The sequence below is a fragment of the Nestor notabilis genome, unplaced genomic scaffold (genome assembly GCF_000696875.1).
Source record: "Nestor notabilis isolate BGI_N333 unplaced genomic scaffold, ASM69687v1 scaffold20740, whole genome shotgun sequence".
NCBI classification, from domain to species: Eukaryota; Metazoa; Chordata; class Aves; order Psittaciformes; family Psittacidae; genus Nestor; species Nestor notabilis.
Window position 1 is genome coordinate 5364 of NW_009912722.1, and position 14851 is coordinate 20214.

General features: G+C 45.4%; 2 protein-coding genes across 2 annotated transcripts in view; one reads left to right on the forward strand and one right to left on the reverse strand.

Annotated features, from left to right (window-relative positions):
* The window catches only part of RAD54L (RAD54-like (S. cerevisiae)), a gene marked incomplete at its 5' end in the record, with an annotated part of 17767 nt that extends 4463 nt beyond the window's left edge, over nt 1–13304 (forward strand). The window contains 12 exons of the mRNA XM_010021016.1: nt 1636–1924; nt 2332–2456; nt 3710–3860; nt 5354–5480; nt 7585–7659; nt 8984–9114; nt 9220–9330; nt 9464–9587; nt 9889–9967; nt 10114–10293; nt 11610–11773; nt 12877–13304. Of these exons, the coding sequence (XP_010019318.1) occupies nt 1636–1924; nt 2332–2456; nt 3710–3860; nt 5354–5480; nt 7585–7659; nt 8984–9114; nt 9220–9330; nt 9464–9587; nt 9889–9967; nt 10114–10293; nt 11610–11773; nt 12877–13078 (1758 nt within the window). The remainder of the gene's footprint in view (nt 1–1635; nt 1925–2331; nt 2457–3709; nt 3861–5353; nt 5481–7584; nt 7660–8983; nt 9115–9219; nt 9331–9463; nt 9588–9888; nt 9968–10113; nt 10294–11609; nt 11774–12876) is intronic.
* Nucleotides 13305–13946: 642 nt separating this feature from the next.
* The window catches only part of LRRC41 (leucine rich repeat containing 41), a gene marked incomplete at its 5' end in the record, with an annotated part of 6879 nt that continues 5974 nt past the window's right edge, over nt 13947–14851 (reverse strand). The window contains one exon of the mRNA XM_010021028.1: nt 13947–14181. Within this exon, the coding sequence (XP_010019330.1) occupies nt 13947–14181 (235 nt within the window). The remainder of the gene's footprint in view (nt 14182–14851) is intronic.

The following is a 14851-nucleotide window of genomic DNA, read 5'->3' on the forward strand; positions in this document are numbered from 1 at the left end:
TTGTATATTATTCTGAGACTACCCTTTGTAGGTGTGAGCTGTCTGTGACCTGCGTAGACATGGAATTCACCAGTGGAGAGTGCTGAAAAACATTTCATGTCGTAAATATATATAACATCACAATATTGGAACAGTAGGTACTAACTTACAAATATCTAATGTAGGTATCTGGACAGTTTGAAGTTCATCACAGATGCAGTATATTATTTAAGCCTAGAGGCAGCACAGATGGAAACTGTAATTGCTGATCTTGCAGGCTAAGCAGGTCAAGCTGGATGTGTCCCTGCATGGGAGATCTTCAGATGGCTCTGAGAGTGCTGTAGGCTGCTCCTAGCTTGTACTTTTATCTCAGAGTTGGCACTGAACCTGTGACCCAGTGTAGTGCTCATCTCTGGCTACATAGCTGGAGGCACTCTGGTTTTGGGTAAGATACTGCCTGCTGGTGCTCTTGTCAAGTAACAATAGTTATGTTGGTGTCCTAGGCACACTGTCTGTTTTTTGACAGCTAGATACCGCTCATAAAGCAGTCTCTGTTGTAGTCTGATGAATGAGTCTCTGCCTGCTAGGATTTCTGTGCTGCTTTATTCAGGTGATGCTCCCAGGCTGTTGTACAGCCTTGCTCTTTGTCATGTCTTTTGCCCAGTTGCTGGGAGGTCACCTAACTTGATCCCCAGCCAAATGCACTCTTTTAGTCAGTAATGTGTTTTTTAATTGTTCAACTGGCTTAAATAAACTTCATTAAGCTGCTGTTAAGGGCCAGAGAAAGAAAAAGGCTTGAAAGTGCAAGTGAAGGCGCTAAGTCTTCCAGTCCTAAATAGTGAAGCACAGAGGGGTGACTCCATCCAGGTGTGTTTAAGTTGTGTCCCTCACTCCCTGCTCTGTTGACACAAAGCAGGGAGATTGTATGTTCCCAGCGCAGTGTCCCATTTCTTTTCTGACTGTCATCACATGATAGAGGAACATTTTACAGAGTCCGTCTGTTTGGTTTTATTTTTCCTCTTTTATCTGCCTTGGTGACGTGTCAGAGCCTAATGCAGGGCTAAGCTCTTCTACCATGTGATGTGGGCTCAGCCCTGTGTCTTCTCTGAAGCTAAATCGGCTTTGGACTTTGAGTTTCCAGGTGAGTCATTGTGCTTCTAGACAGAGGCGATGAAGGCTGCTGAGGGTATTCTGGGAGTTAATCAGGCAGCAGAAGCAATTCTGCTCGCTCTGATTCTGTGTTCTTAGAACTATCTAATTGGGTGTTGTTAAGATGATCAACTTCTTTGCAGTGATTGATGCAGGTTAGCTGATGGCCTGGGCCTATCTAGTGCAGCCAAGGGTAGAAATTTCTGGGAATTCGTGTCAGGAAGCTGGTTATAATTGTACAGCTAAAATGTAGTAAGACTGTATGCATGTTATAAGGTACATGTTGGCACCAGTAATGTTGTTCCAAACCAGATGTGCCTGCATTTTAGCTGTGTCTCGAGAGATTTCCCTCTGTCTCATTAGAACACAGCATGTCCCCAGAGATGTGCTGCACAGATTCGCTGTTTGTTGTAGTATTAGTTCTATGCATTGTGGTAATGAAGCTGTAATGAAGTTGACATTTTGCTGATGTCCCCATCCCACTCTGAGAGAACAATTTTTTGGCAGGGAGTGAAATTCCTCTGGGACTGTGTGACAAGCCGGCGCATCCCTGGGAGCCATGGCTGTATCATGGCAGATGAAATGGGACTGGGCAAAACCCTGCAGTGCATCACACTCATGTGGACACTTCTCCGACAAAGTCCAGATTGTAAGCCTGAAATAGAGAAAGCCATGGTGGTGTCTCCCTCCAGCCTGGTGAGAAACTGGTACAATGAAGTAGAGAAATGGCTGGGGGGAAGGATCCAGCCACTGGCCATTGATGGAGGCTCCAAAGAAGAGATTGACCGTAAACTAGGTACAGAAATGCTTGCAAATGGTGTGGTTGGCTGTCTTAGGTCAAAATCTTGCATTGGAAGAAGCCTACAGCAGCTGATTAGAGCTCTGGAGACTGACAAAAGTCTCTCCACTAACATGTTAAGATCAGGCCTTTACATGTTAGGTAATAGTTGATCTTTTGGAATAATCTGAATCTAATCATGCGCTTAAGTTAGGGAGGTCCCTGTGCTTCTGCTCTGCTCCAGCCAAAGAAAGGGTTGGGCAGAGGTGGGGAATGGAGATGGGGACAATTACGGGGAAAGGAATATGGGTATATGTGGGTCAAAGGGATACTGTTAAGGCAGAAGTTTTGACTAGAGAACTTGAACTCTTTTCTATTAGATTTCCTCATCCCTCCTGTTTTCTTTTTACCCTTTCCATCTGCAGTTGGCTTTATGAACCAGCGTGGCCTGCGAGTGCCTTCACCCATCCTGATCATCTCCTATGAGACCTTCCGGCTCCACGCTGAGGCATTGCAGAAGGGCACTGTTGGGCTGGTTATATGTGATGAGGTACAGGGGGATCTTTTCCTGATGTTTTATTCATATCTGGGCAAAAAAGACTGCTTTCTTGAGAGAGGGAAGGGCAGCTGGAAACAGGGTTTAGCTGTGGACAGCACCCATTCTTGTGTTTGAGAGGCTCTGGGTAACTGGCTCATCCATACTGAGTAAGCCAAAACAAGAGAGGGTATTTTCAGGAGCTGAGATAGGGTTAAAATCAAAGTGGTAGTAACTGTGGCTGCTTTGTAGAACCCTGGCAGGGTGGGAGAACCTACTTAGAGCCCTCTCAGTGTGAAATACGTAGCAGAAGGGACATCCACTGCCTGTCTCTGACTCTGAAAGAGGCTTTACGCTGTTGGGATGGGAGTGCCCTGGCTCACAGATCACCAAATCAGGTTTTCATTTGTTTCTGTCTGTCTGTTCTAAAGTGAGAACTACTTTCTGTTTGACCTGACCCTGAGTTCAGCCCACTAATTTTTAACTTGTCTCTGTTTTAAGCAAGAGGTTGCACTGGAGGCACCTGAGGTCTCCCAACCTAAATGATTCTGTGATTCAGCATGCTCGTGTGCAGTGCTCGCTGCTGTCAGCCATTTTATCTGGCTGTGTTATTCTGTGCTTGTGGGGGGAGTTTGAAGGGCACTCCCATGGCAGGACCCTCTTCCCCTCTCTGAAGTCTCCTGCCTAGGGCAGAGGTAGGAAAGCTGGCTGAGGAGTTACCTCATGTGCTGCTTGTTCAAGAGGAGACAGACCTGGCTTGACTCCCTGCTTTGAGCACTGGCTTTGCCAAGCCTGTGCTCTCCATTTCAGCCATGTGAAAGGAGTTGTTTTTTCATTTATCGTTCTGTATATGTGGTTAAAGGTAGTGAGAGCCAGAGATGCTCTGAAGGACAAAATAAAACAAATGCCCTCTGCCTCCTTGAAGAGATCAAAGCGGGGGCCTCAGCCGCTCCTGAGGCCTCCTCTGCTGCCCGATAGAGGGGATTTGTTACACAGCGGTGCCACCCAGTGGTTTGGTTTTGTATTTGCTGGAACACTGCCGAAAGGAGCTTAAAAAGAGCAAGCAAGCATCCTCACGAGTGTAACAGCTGAATACACATATGACACTTAGTCCACTACCAGGAATGGGAAAAGTGGTGAGATGCTTTATGAGAGATTACAAGATAGCAGTGTTGATGAAGATGTCCAAGCTGCTTCTTATCAGGGCCACTGGATTTATCAGCTTCATTCCTTTTTTTTTTTTTTTTTTTTTTAATTTCTTTTCAAAGGGCCATAGACTGAAGAACTCTGAAAACCAAACATACCAAGCTCTCAACAGCTTAAATACACCTCGACGAGTCCTTATCTCAGGCACCCCCATTCAGAACGACCTGCTTGAATACTTCAGCCTAGTGCACTTTGTCAATTCTGGCATCCTGGGTAAGAAGTGAATGTGTGAGAGACAGGAGGGAGGGGGGAGTTGCTGGTGAGGCCTCCCCTAGCTGTCAGTGCCAGCAAAGGCAGCAACCAAGCCATGCCTGAGAGGAAAGGTCGTGTACAGGTTGGAGACTTATTCTCCTTCAGCTTGTATCTGGAAAGTCTAGATGAGGGTCCCCTTTTCTAGCCATTGTATGTATCTTACATCCAACTGGAAGCTGAAGTGACCGGTGCAAGGTGGAATGGTGTACCTTGTGTCAGAGCTAGGCAGCAAAGCCTGAATTTGGCAGTCAGCCATCCCACTTTCAGATAATCAGGGAAAGCTAAGGGTGATGTCTAGCATTTGGAGTTAAGACCGCTCTTGATTTTTAAAGCAATGGAGGTATGTGAATATAGGGTTAACTTCGTCTGAGAGAAAAGTGTCTAAAGGAGAGATACTGATGAATGTGAGTTTTCAGGATCAAACACCACCTATAATTGCTGGCAGCAGACTGATATATTCTGTCTTTAGTTCCTATGCTCTGCTTATGTCTCCAAACTCTTTTAATTTTAAAAGCAAAGTAGTCTTTGCATCCTCTCCTACATCACTAGATTAGGAGCAGGTCTGCTTCTTTACAGTGTGGAACAGCTTGTTTTTGTCAAGAGAGGTCATGTTTTCTGTCAAGGAATGAAAACAAGCCAATCTGTAAATCATTTCCTTGTTGCTGTAATTTGTCACCCATGTTTGTCTTGGATTATTGGGCATCCAGTCCAAGAGGCTTCTCATTAATTCTAGTGCATGCACAACTCCAGTTAAACACCATTCGTCAGATTCTTAGTCTTACAAGCAGCATTTGGGACGTATCATTTTCTGTTCAGCTGTTCTGCCCCCTGGATTTCTCAAGTAAAGGATGGAATGGGGTGGTAGATGTTCTACATCTGTTTTTTCCATGCACTTCAATTTTGGGTAGTTATTACAGGGAGCTGGTGTGGTCTCCTCTGCCCCCCTTGACCTGTACTTTGGGCAAGACAAGTCTCAGTACTTCCAGTTTGTTCTTTCTGAGGTGAGATTAGCACTAACTCCTGCCAGCAAAGCTGCATGCATGCAGTAGTAATTTTTTCCCAGCCTGTGAGCAGTAATAAGCAACTGATTACAGATAATTTTGGAACAGGCACACATAATGCCTGTGCTGTTGTTTGCAAGGACAAAATCTGGGAGTAACAGTATAGCTGGAATGTGAGCAAAACCAGTGTGTGCCTGACCGGACTCAGATTTAACTAAAATTGTGTGATCTTTGGCAGTGCATTGTTGCTGGAATATGAACTGGATTTCTGCTGTACTGGTTTGTCTGTCTTATTTGAGTCTTTCCTGGCTAGAAAGGAAAACAAATTGTGCTGATGGGGCGAGAGTTTGTTTTATCTGCTGGGTCCTGTGCTTGTGGTGTGATAACTGGGGCTGTGGGGTACTAATCAACAGTTAGTAGTAGTTGTCATCTTTTCACTTCTGTTTCATACAGGGACTGCACAGGAATTTAAAAGACATTTTGAAATTCCAATCTTGAAAGGCAGAGATGCGGATGCAAGTGAAGCTGAGAGACACAAAGGAGAAGAGAGGCTTAAAGAGCTGATCAGTATTGTGAACAGGTGAACTTCATCCCTCTTCTCTTTTGCATAAACCCTTGGTGTACACTGGTATCTTTCCAAATTACAGTTGTAGCTGTAATGGATTCTCTTGCCAGTTACTTCTGTTCAGCAAGTGATTGTGCAAGTATTTATCACCAAAGAAATCTACACAGCGTGTAGCTTTAGTCTGAAAAACAGCACACTGAAATGGCACAGGGAGCTGCAGTCACCCCCAAGCAAATGTGCTCAGGTACTGAATCATTGACTGTTATGTTTCTGTTTTCTCCTGGGATCTGAATAGCCAGGCAGCATCCTTTTATTTGTGTCAATGGAACTACAGTATAGGCTGAGTCAGACTTGAGATCCGTCCAGCCCAGATGTTGAGTGGCAGACAGAATGAGTATGAGGAATGTCACTCGGTTCTAGTGTTGATTGCCCAAGTCACGAAAGAGTCCAGCTCACACTTTCATAGCTGTGTTGACTCTGTAGGGATAATGGGATTAGACTTCTAGTATCAGAGATGTGACTTTTGATCCCCTAGAAGCACCTCTGGGATGTAAAATGCTGTCTTATTTCTCTCTGGTTGATTTTTTTGGTGTATGTTTAAATCTGGTTTCTTTTTCTATGCATGGATACAACCAATTTATCCACATCTGCTGGCAATTGCTTATCTCAAAGAACTCTTACTAGAGACTCTCTTGAATTCTCAGCATTGCTAGTGTGTCTTTTTTTTTTTTTTTCTTTTTTAATCTGATCTTTTGCAACCATCACAAATAGAATTCTGCAGTTCATAGTCATGGTAAATTGAATTTCACACTACATACAGACTCTCTATAGAGACAGCCCTGACCTTGACTCAGGTCTGCTTGCAGAAGCCCAAGAGAAAGGAAAAGTTGGGAGGAGAAGAGCTTGTTCCTTCTTGAGATGCATTTATTTCTTGTTACAGTTGATGGAAAAGAGGTGTAAAAGTGTTTTCAGGAATAGTTATACCTGTCTGTGTTGAGGACTGTCCCTTGCATTGTTGTGCATCAGCCACGATAGACAAATAGGGAGGTGAAGCATGTAAATAGTAGCAGGTGAATCTGTTGGATTTGGTAAGAATTACAAATGAGATAGTGATGCAAAGACATGTGGAATCATAGGTGCAAGGCTGGAAGGGCCCTGGAAAAGATGTCTAATCCATCTTGCTGTCCTAAGGTAGAAGTTGTTAGGCCTAAACTGTCCCTTACTTAGCCCCCACCCAGCACTAAAGACCTTACAAATTCCCCAGGATGCCTTTTTCAGGGCATCACTGTCTTTGCAGTTAGAAAATGCTCTTAATGTGTAATATAAATCTTCCTTACTGCAGTTTAAGCCTGTTACTTTTCATCCTACTGCTTATGGGTTTGGAGACCAGATTATTCTTTTCTCTAACAGCCTTTGACAGATTTGGGGGCTGTCATATATCCCTGCTGTTTTTCTCCTGTAGATTTCGTAATATATTTTTGATGTTTCCTGGCAGAATTGGGTTTCTGCACCTCTTTCTTATTCTGGTTACTCAGTTCAGCACTTTTTTTAGTCCATCCCATCTTTTCTAAAGTGTGATAGAACTGCTCCATGGGGCATTTCTAGAGCCCCAAAGCATATGCTTGAAATCTTGAGCTGGTCAATGAACCCATCTTAGCTGAGAGTGGCTACCAAGTTATTACATGGGGAGCTGCCAGCTGGTACTTTGGGCTATGTCCATAGTGTGTGGTGGTTAAATCCTGTCCTCCTTTGCTGTCCATGCTACTGATCTGTTGTAGCTCAAGTTGACAAGGAGTCTGAGGAAGATCTGAGTTTCTCCTGTAAGGGACCAGGCTCTGTTAGGTGAAATCATGCATGATTCCTCCAAATCTCATGAACTAAATTTGGAAGCCTCACAAAGACAGCAGGTTGTATGGGGCTTATTAGCATGGGCTGATGGAACCTCTTAGCACAGTTTTGTGTGGATGATAGTTTCTGGCCTCTGCTGTGTGTTGGACTGTCACAAATTTTTGGAGATAAGATATCAAAGGGACTGTGTGTTGAACTCATGAGGAATAATAGTGATAAAACAGGGATTTGATGTCATCCAAGCATCTGATCTTAATTTCTCTTCCCTCAGGTGTTTAATCCGAAGAACTTCAGACATCCTATCTAAATACCTGCCAGTGAAGATCGAGCAGGTGGTGTGCTGCAGGTACCAGAAAGCATGTGCTCTGCCTGGGAAATGGGAGGAATAGCAGGAAGGACTAAAAAATTGCAAAAAGCCCTCCAATTCTTGTGGTGACTGCTTCCCTTTAGGAATGATATTGTAGCCACTGGCAATATGTTGCTTTTCCTCCTGAAGCATGGATGAACAAGCCACAACTGGTTGTTCTGCCAGCCAACCAGTGTGCTCTGGGCATCTGTGTACAGTAGAGCACTGGGCCATGCAGAGTACCTGCAAGCTTTTCTTCCAGCTCTGGGCTGAGATATCAGTGCTCTACCACCAGCCTTGGAGAGGCAGTTCTAGGCTGTCCATGATGTAGTTAAAAAAACCGATAGGGCTAAAAGGAACACACTTCCATAGATGAGGGATATGATGTCATTGGCATCACAGAAACATGGTGGGATGGTTCCTATGACTGGAGTGTTGGAATGGAGGGTTACAGGCTCTTTAGAAAAGACAGGCCAGGCAGACGGGGAGGGGGAGTTGCGCTTTATGTCAGTGATAGGCTGGCGAGTATGGGACTCTGTCTGGGGATAGGTGATGAGTCAACAGAGAGCTTATGGATCAGGGTCAAAGGAAGAACAGCAATAGGGGACATTACTGTGGAGATCTGCTACAGACCACCTGACCAGGAGGAATCTCTGGATGAAGTGCTCTACAGACAGATAGAAGCAGCCTCATGTTCACAGGCCCTTATCCTCATGGGGGACTTCAACCATCCTGATATCTGCTGGGGGGACAGGACGGCCCGGCACAGGCAATCCAGGAGGTTCCTTGATTGTGTGGAAGACAACTTTCTCTTGCAAGTAATAGAGGAGCCAACAAGGAGAGGTGCCATGCTTGACCTCGTGCTCACCAACAGGGAGGGTCTGGTTGGGAATGTGATGCTCCAGGGCAGCCTTGGGTGTAGCGACCATGAGATGGTTGAGTTTAGATCCTCAGGACAGTGAGAAGAGCATGCAGCAAGCTCACTGCCCTGGACTTCAAGAGACCAAACTTAAACAGGGGAAGTTTAGATTAGATCTAAGGAAGAAGTTCTTCACAGTGAGGGTGGCGAGACACTGGAATAGGTTGCCCAAGGAAGTTGTGAATGCTCCAACTCTGGCGGTGTTCCAGGCCGGGGTGGACAGAGCCTTGGGGCACATAGTTTAGTGTAGTTTAGTGTGTGGTGTCCCTGCTCATGGCAGGGGTGTTGGAACTAGATGATCTTATGGTCCTTTCCAATCCTAACTATGCTATGATTCTATGAAGGAGGAAAGATGGGGTTGGTTTGGTTGCAGACTGAGACTGCAGTGCTCTTGTTCTGTTTCAGACTGACACCTCTGCAGGCTGAGCTGTACAAGAACTTCCTAAAGCAAGCCAAGCCAGTGGAGGAGCTGAAGGAGGGCAAAATCAGTGTGTCGTCTCTCTCTTCCATCACTTCCTTGAAGAAGCTCTGCAATCGTGAGTTGTTCTACTCATGTAATAGGTCTGGGTTTTGCACTGTTAGGGGGCAATTTTTGGGTCTCCCTTATGTACACCACAGTCTGAACTCTGTTTGTTCTTCAGACCCTGCTCTTATCCATGATAAGTGTGTGGAAGAGGAAGAAGGTTTTATGGGAGCCCTGGACTTGTTCCCTGCTGGCTACAGCACCAAATCTGTGGAGCCCCAGCTTTCAGGTACTGTGAAACTCGACAGTATGAATGTGCTGCCTAACAACCATGAGACTGTATTTAGCATCTTTTGACCCTCCAAGGTCTGGAATTTGGGAACTTCTGCTCTAGCTTTCTTCTTTCTTTCCCTTTTATCCAGGGAAGATGCTGGTTTTGGACTACATTCTTGCTGTTACAAAAAGCACCAGTAATGATAAGGTGGTTTTAGTGTCTAACTACACTCAAACACTGGACCTATTTGAAAAGCTCTGCAGGAACAGAAGGTTTGTCTTTGGGTTCATTTGTTTAATCCTGCAAAACTGTACTTGCAGCCTACACTGTAAGAGAAACTGTTTGTATCAGAAGGAACTTGAGATCTGTCTTTTGCCTCAGACATTCCTGAATTGGAACTAATGTGGCTTGTGCTTTGCCTACTGGGGTCACCCAGCAGAAAAACTCTGGCCCTCTGCAAAAGCTCCTAAAGCCCAGGCCACTGTTACAAAGCTGTTTGTGAAAGATTTCTCTTTCATGTAGGATGTGTAAAGGTTGCAGCAGTCTGATTGTAGTAAATGCTGTGTATTCCAGGTATTTATATGTCCGGCTGGATGGCACCATGTCCATTAAAAAGAGAGCAAAAGTTGTGGAGCGATTCAACAGCGCCTCGGTAAGTAGAACTACCACATGTGAGCCGCTCTCCTGCCAGCTCTGAATGCTGTGAGTAAAAGTATGGCTGCACGTTGAGTTTAATACAAGCTTGGTTAAAAGTATGGCTGCCTCTGTAGTTTAATCCAAGCGTGTCTTTCCCCACAGAGTCCTGAGTTTATCTTCATGCTAAGCAGCAAAGCAGGTGGCTGTGGTTTGAATTTGATCGGGGCTAACAGACTGGTTATGTTCGACCCAGACTGGAATCCAGCTAATGATGAACAGGCCATGGCTCGTGTGTGGCGGGATGGCCAAAAGAAGACATGCTACATCTATCGTCTACTTTCGGTAAGTCTTACTACTCTCACCTCCTCAACCTCTTGGTGCCAGCCCAGACTTCAGCTGTGTTTGGGATCAGAAGGGGAAGAACTTTTTTTATGTTGGTGACCAGAATTGATTGGAACTTAACTGCTTCCTGCCCTTAGATATGTTGGAGTGGAAAACCATGAAGGTTCAAGCTGGAGGGTTATTGCTGCAGGCCTTGGTTTCTAACGGTGACTGGCTTCTCAGAAATAGAAAGAACTGTGGCTTTCCAGATAAGATGCTCCTTTGATGTCATTTAAGCATCTGACTTATTTAATTTTGCGTGGTGTCTGATGCCAAAGTTGCCGTTTTTCAGTCTGGCTGCAGTCTGTTTTGGCTGGGTGTATGTGTACTTAATAAACAATTCCCAGAAATACAGCAGCTTTTGGAATGAGGCTGCCACTTAGCAAGTGGGGTAGCTGCTCTGTACAAGTAAAGCACAGAAGAGACTAATCTTGCTACTTGAACACTTTGTCCAGCAGTGCCAATAGTGATTACTGCTCAGAACTGTTCCCTGTCTTGACCTTGTTCACGTTCACCTCTCATTAGTTCAGACTCTGGTTTTTTGTTTTGGTTAGTTTTTTGTTTATTTTGTAAGCTTGTGTTTCTTGATCAATTATTAATTTATTTTGACAAAACAGATATTCTTTGTCTCTTCATTTTTACTTTTTTTTTTTTTTTTTTTTTCCTCTGACCTGGCTGTACCTGGAAGCAGGTTGCTCCTTTGCTTTTAGAAATAGGAAACTGGTCTGCAAATCATGACTAATAACCCCCTCCTTTGTATTACATTTGTTTGCAAAACAGACATTTTGCTCTTAGATTTTTGTTTTAAAAATATAGTGTACTGGGCTTTCTGTACAACTGTTCTAGAAGCAGTCATCTCCCTCCAGACAGCAAGGATGAACCAGTAAATACTGCTGATGCTCCTCTCAAATGGGGCAAGCCCTTGTGTTTTGAGGGAGTTGTATTTGTTTTGGTTTTAGATTTTGTCAGGACTGGCTGTAACTGCTCAGCTTCTTTCCCTTCATTCCTGCCTGTACAACGCAGTGCAGTGTGAGCTCCAGCCACAGTGGCAGCTTCACCTCTTCTTCATCCACAGTTCTGTTGAGTAACTCCTGTAACCTCATGAGATGTGGTTAGAGTGCAGCTAGTAAAACTTGCCTGTCACCTGGACTAGTCTGGCAAGGCACTAAATGGTCCTGACAGCTTACTGCTGTTTGATCTGGGATATTTTCCCAGTGTAGTGTTCCTTTAACGCTAGTGTCCCAACTGTGCTTCATCTTTGACTCTCTCTCCTGTAGACGGGGACCATAGAGGAGAAGATATTCCAGCGCCAAACCCACAAGAAGGCCCTCAGCAGCTGTGTGGTGGATGAGGAGCAGGACGTAGAAAGGCACTTCTCACTTGGGGAGCTGAAGGAGCTCTTCACGTTGAATGAGTCCACCACCAGTGACACCCATGACAAGTGAGTATACTGAATAACTAATGACTGGGGTCAGAAAAAAAACACCACCCCTCCTCAGTTTGGTCAGTGATTCAGGTGTTCCTCAGGGAGCAGGAGAAAGCTCAGAGACAGAGGGCCTCTAGTGTCTCTGCTTCCGAAGCTGTTACCTACCTGGGCATGAGCACCCCCTTGCTGTCCTCCCTTCCTGTGGTCTTAGAAAAGCTGTGCTGGCTAGACAAGTGAGCAAACTACTTTGTTGCCGCCTCTGTTTGGAGGCTGTGAAATGGTGCACGAATGAAAAGAGAGGACATGATCAGAGCTGTTCAGATCAGTGGAGTGCAATGTGGTCCTTCCTTGCTGCTCTCTTCCTGGTGGATTGTGATTTCCAAATGCTGAATTGCTTCTACTGTCAGGGCTACTCAATCTGCTATGAATTCATGAGGCTAACCGAAGTGCTGTTCTGGGGACTAAAAGGATCCCCTTCTTCCTCTGCCCTTTTTGCCCACCCCTGAGACCTGTGATATTGTAGCCACCAGAAAGAGGACAGGGAGTCAGGAAAATGCTTCACTGCAGAAGTTAAGACTCTTAGATCAAGCAAGAAGTGAAGAGGATTAGTTTTAAGTTGACTCAAAGCTTAGCTCTGTGGGGGTATCTTGTCTGCATGGCAACAGCTGCTGCTACTCTGTCTCCTTACGTGGCAGCTCAGTAGAGCATCTCCAAAACAGCCTGAGCACAACCTGTGGCTGAGGTGGGAGCCAGGATGGAGCGTTTTGGGGCATGGTGTGCTCTTGCACGGGGGAAAGCTGGCACAGTGTTAAGAAGGTGTTAGTAGCAGGGATGTTCACTTGAGATCTGCTCTAAGCAACATCCCTCATCATGGCTACACATGGTGGGGGTGTGCTATAAAAAACAACCCTAGGGTTTTCAAAATGTGTGTCATTTCTTATCTGTCACGTGGTGGTGCTTAAATGAAATGTGGTAGCAATTAATCCTGTCTGAAAATCCAGTTGCCAGCGTTGCAGGTGGAGGGAAGTCAATCCCAATGTTACTGGGTTGCATTTTAAAACAACCTCTGTACTGAAGTGGAGGAACCTTGCACTGATCTTGCACTGACTCTGTTCCAGGATCAAGTGTCGTCGCTGTGTGAACGGCCACCAGGTCCGGCCCCCTCCTGAAGGGTCTGACTGCACATCTGACCTCTCCCAGTGGCACCACTGTGCCGACAAGCGGGGGCTGCAGGACTCTGTGCTGAAGGCTGCTTGGGATGCTGCTGTCACGTTCACTTTTCATCATCACTCCCATGAGGAGCAGCGAGGGATCCCTTAACAGGAGGTTACTGTCCCCTGTGGGGGCAAGGGCAGGCTGCTGTGGCAGTCCACCCCACTTTAATCCCTTTCAAGGAAAGGGGCAGCAGGTAGCAGTACATGCTAGACTGTTGTGTAGCAGAATGGCGTGGTTTCTATGAGGCTGGAAGACCCTCAGCATTGCTGTCTACTGTGACAGCAAGGAGTCAGTGGCTTTTCTCTGCTGTGGTATTGTGTGCCTGAGAAACAGCTCTTTGGGAACTGGGAATAACTGGACCCTGTGCACTTCATCAGGTTCAGCACTGGTTCTCAAACTGTTGGTGTCTGTGCCTTCTACTCAGCTAAGTTTTTTCTTCAGGTTTAAGCCTGGAGTTTTTATAGTACTTGATATGCAGTCATGCTTTTTTCCTTGACAGCTATGGCTTAGAGCTGCTGATCAGAAACTTGCAGGATCCATTCCTGTTGTGAAATGTGAACCTTGCTTATTACTCAGGAACAAGAGGACTTGTACAAGGGGAAACAATTTCAGCTTGTGTGTTGAACACTTGGCCTGAATGATCATGCACGCAGTATTCAGGTAACTCGATTTCTAAAACCACTTGCTTTTTTATGGGCAGGATCCCCTGATCTAGCAGAGTGTTTTAATTCGATCACATTACAAACCAGTAATCGAAATCACACTTCAGTACATTATGTGTCTTAGTTATATTTTTGTTATAAAAACATTACAAAAGAACAAACTACTCCAAACCTCTGTAAAATGACTGCAGATGTTGGAGGGGGCAACATGACTGCAAATAAACAGCAAGCTACTCAGCCAGGGACTGAACTGCTTAGTTCAGACTGTTCAGTTTTCTCCCACTCCTGTGTCCATCTGTCCTGCGACACCATCACATGACACTGATGTAGTCAGCAAAGGCCTGGGAGGAGTCCCATGAGTCGTTGACCACGCTGCACACAGCTTTGAGGCGCCGAAGTGCTTCTTGAGCTGTTTCAGCATCCTGGTCCAGCCAATTTTGGAAGAGGCGGAGGTGTGTGAATTGAATCTGTCCCCCTCTCTGCTGAATGTAGCCTTCTAGCTTCTGTGTGAACTCCAGGAGCCCATCAGGTTTGATGCAATTTGAGCTTTCCAGGGAAAGGAGGACAAAAAGAAGTCATTAAAAATCTAGGCTGTAATTTTAGCAGTTTACATTACTGTTTGTTATAGTAACTGCTGGTTTTGATGAACAATAAAGCTTAAGCACAGCAATATGAAAGGCTGGAAGCTTTTTAAAACTAAGGTGGTAACCATTGACAAGTTAAATTCAGTATCCTGGCTTCCTTTCTACTGACTGAAGTAGGCTTAGCTGTGGCCTTAAACTGTTGCTGGACCCAAGCTGCTGGTTAAGTGGTGCCAGAAGCACTGCAGTCTCACAGCAGCTGTCAACTGCCTGGTCTAACCTGCAGGCTCCAGCAGTAACTAATCATTTATCTCTTCCTTATGAGAAAATTGGGAGAGCATGTGTCAGATCCTGGGGGTTTCTAGGAGATTAACTTATTTCCCCTGCATAATGTGTAAATAAATATGAAGTTGCATGCTGGACTTAATCTTGTGAGAGGCACAGTGACAATCGGGATTCAAGGCAGCTGAAGGAGCGGCCGTGGTTTTAACTGTCAAGCCTGTGTACTCTCGGCAACCTGAGCCTTCAGGCTCAAGGACAGAGAAGCAGTTCAGGTTGAAGACCAAAGATGATTAAAAGAATGCAGAGGCATTCACAGGCTCTGACAGGGGCAGTGGGAACAGGTGTTCCTGCTG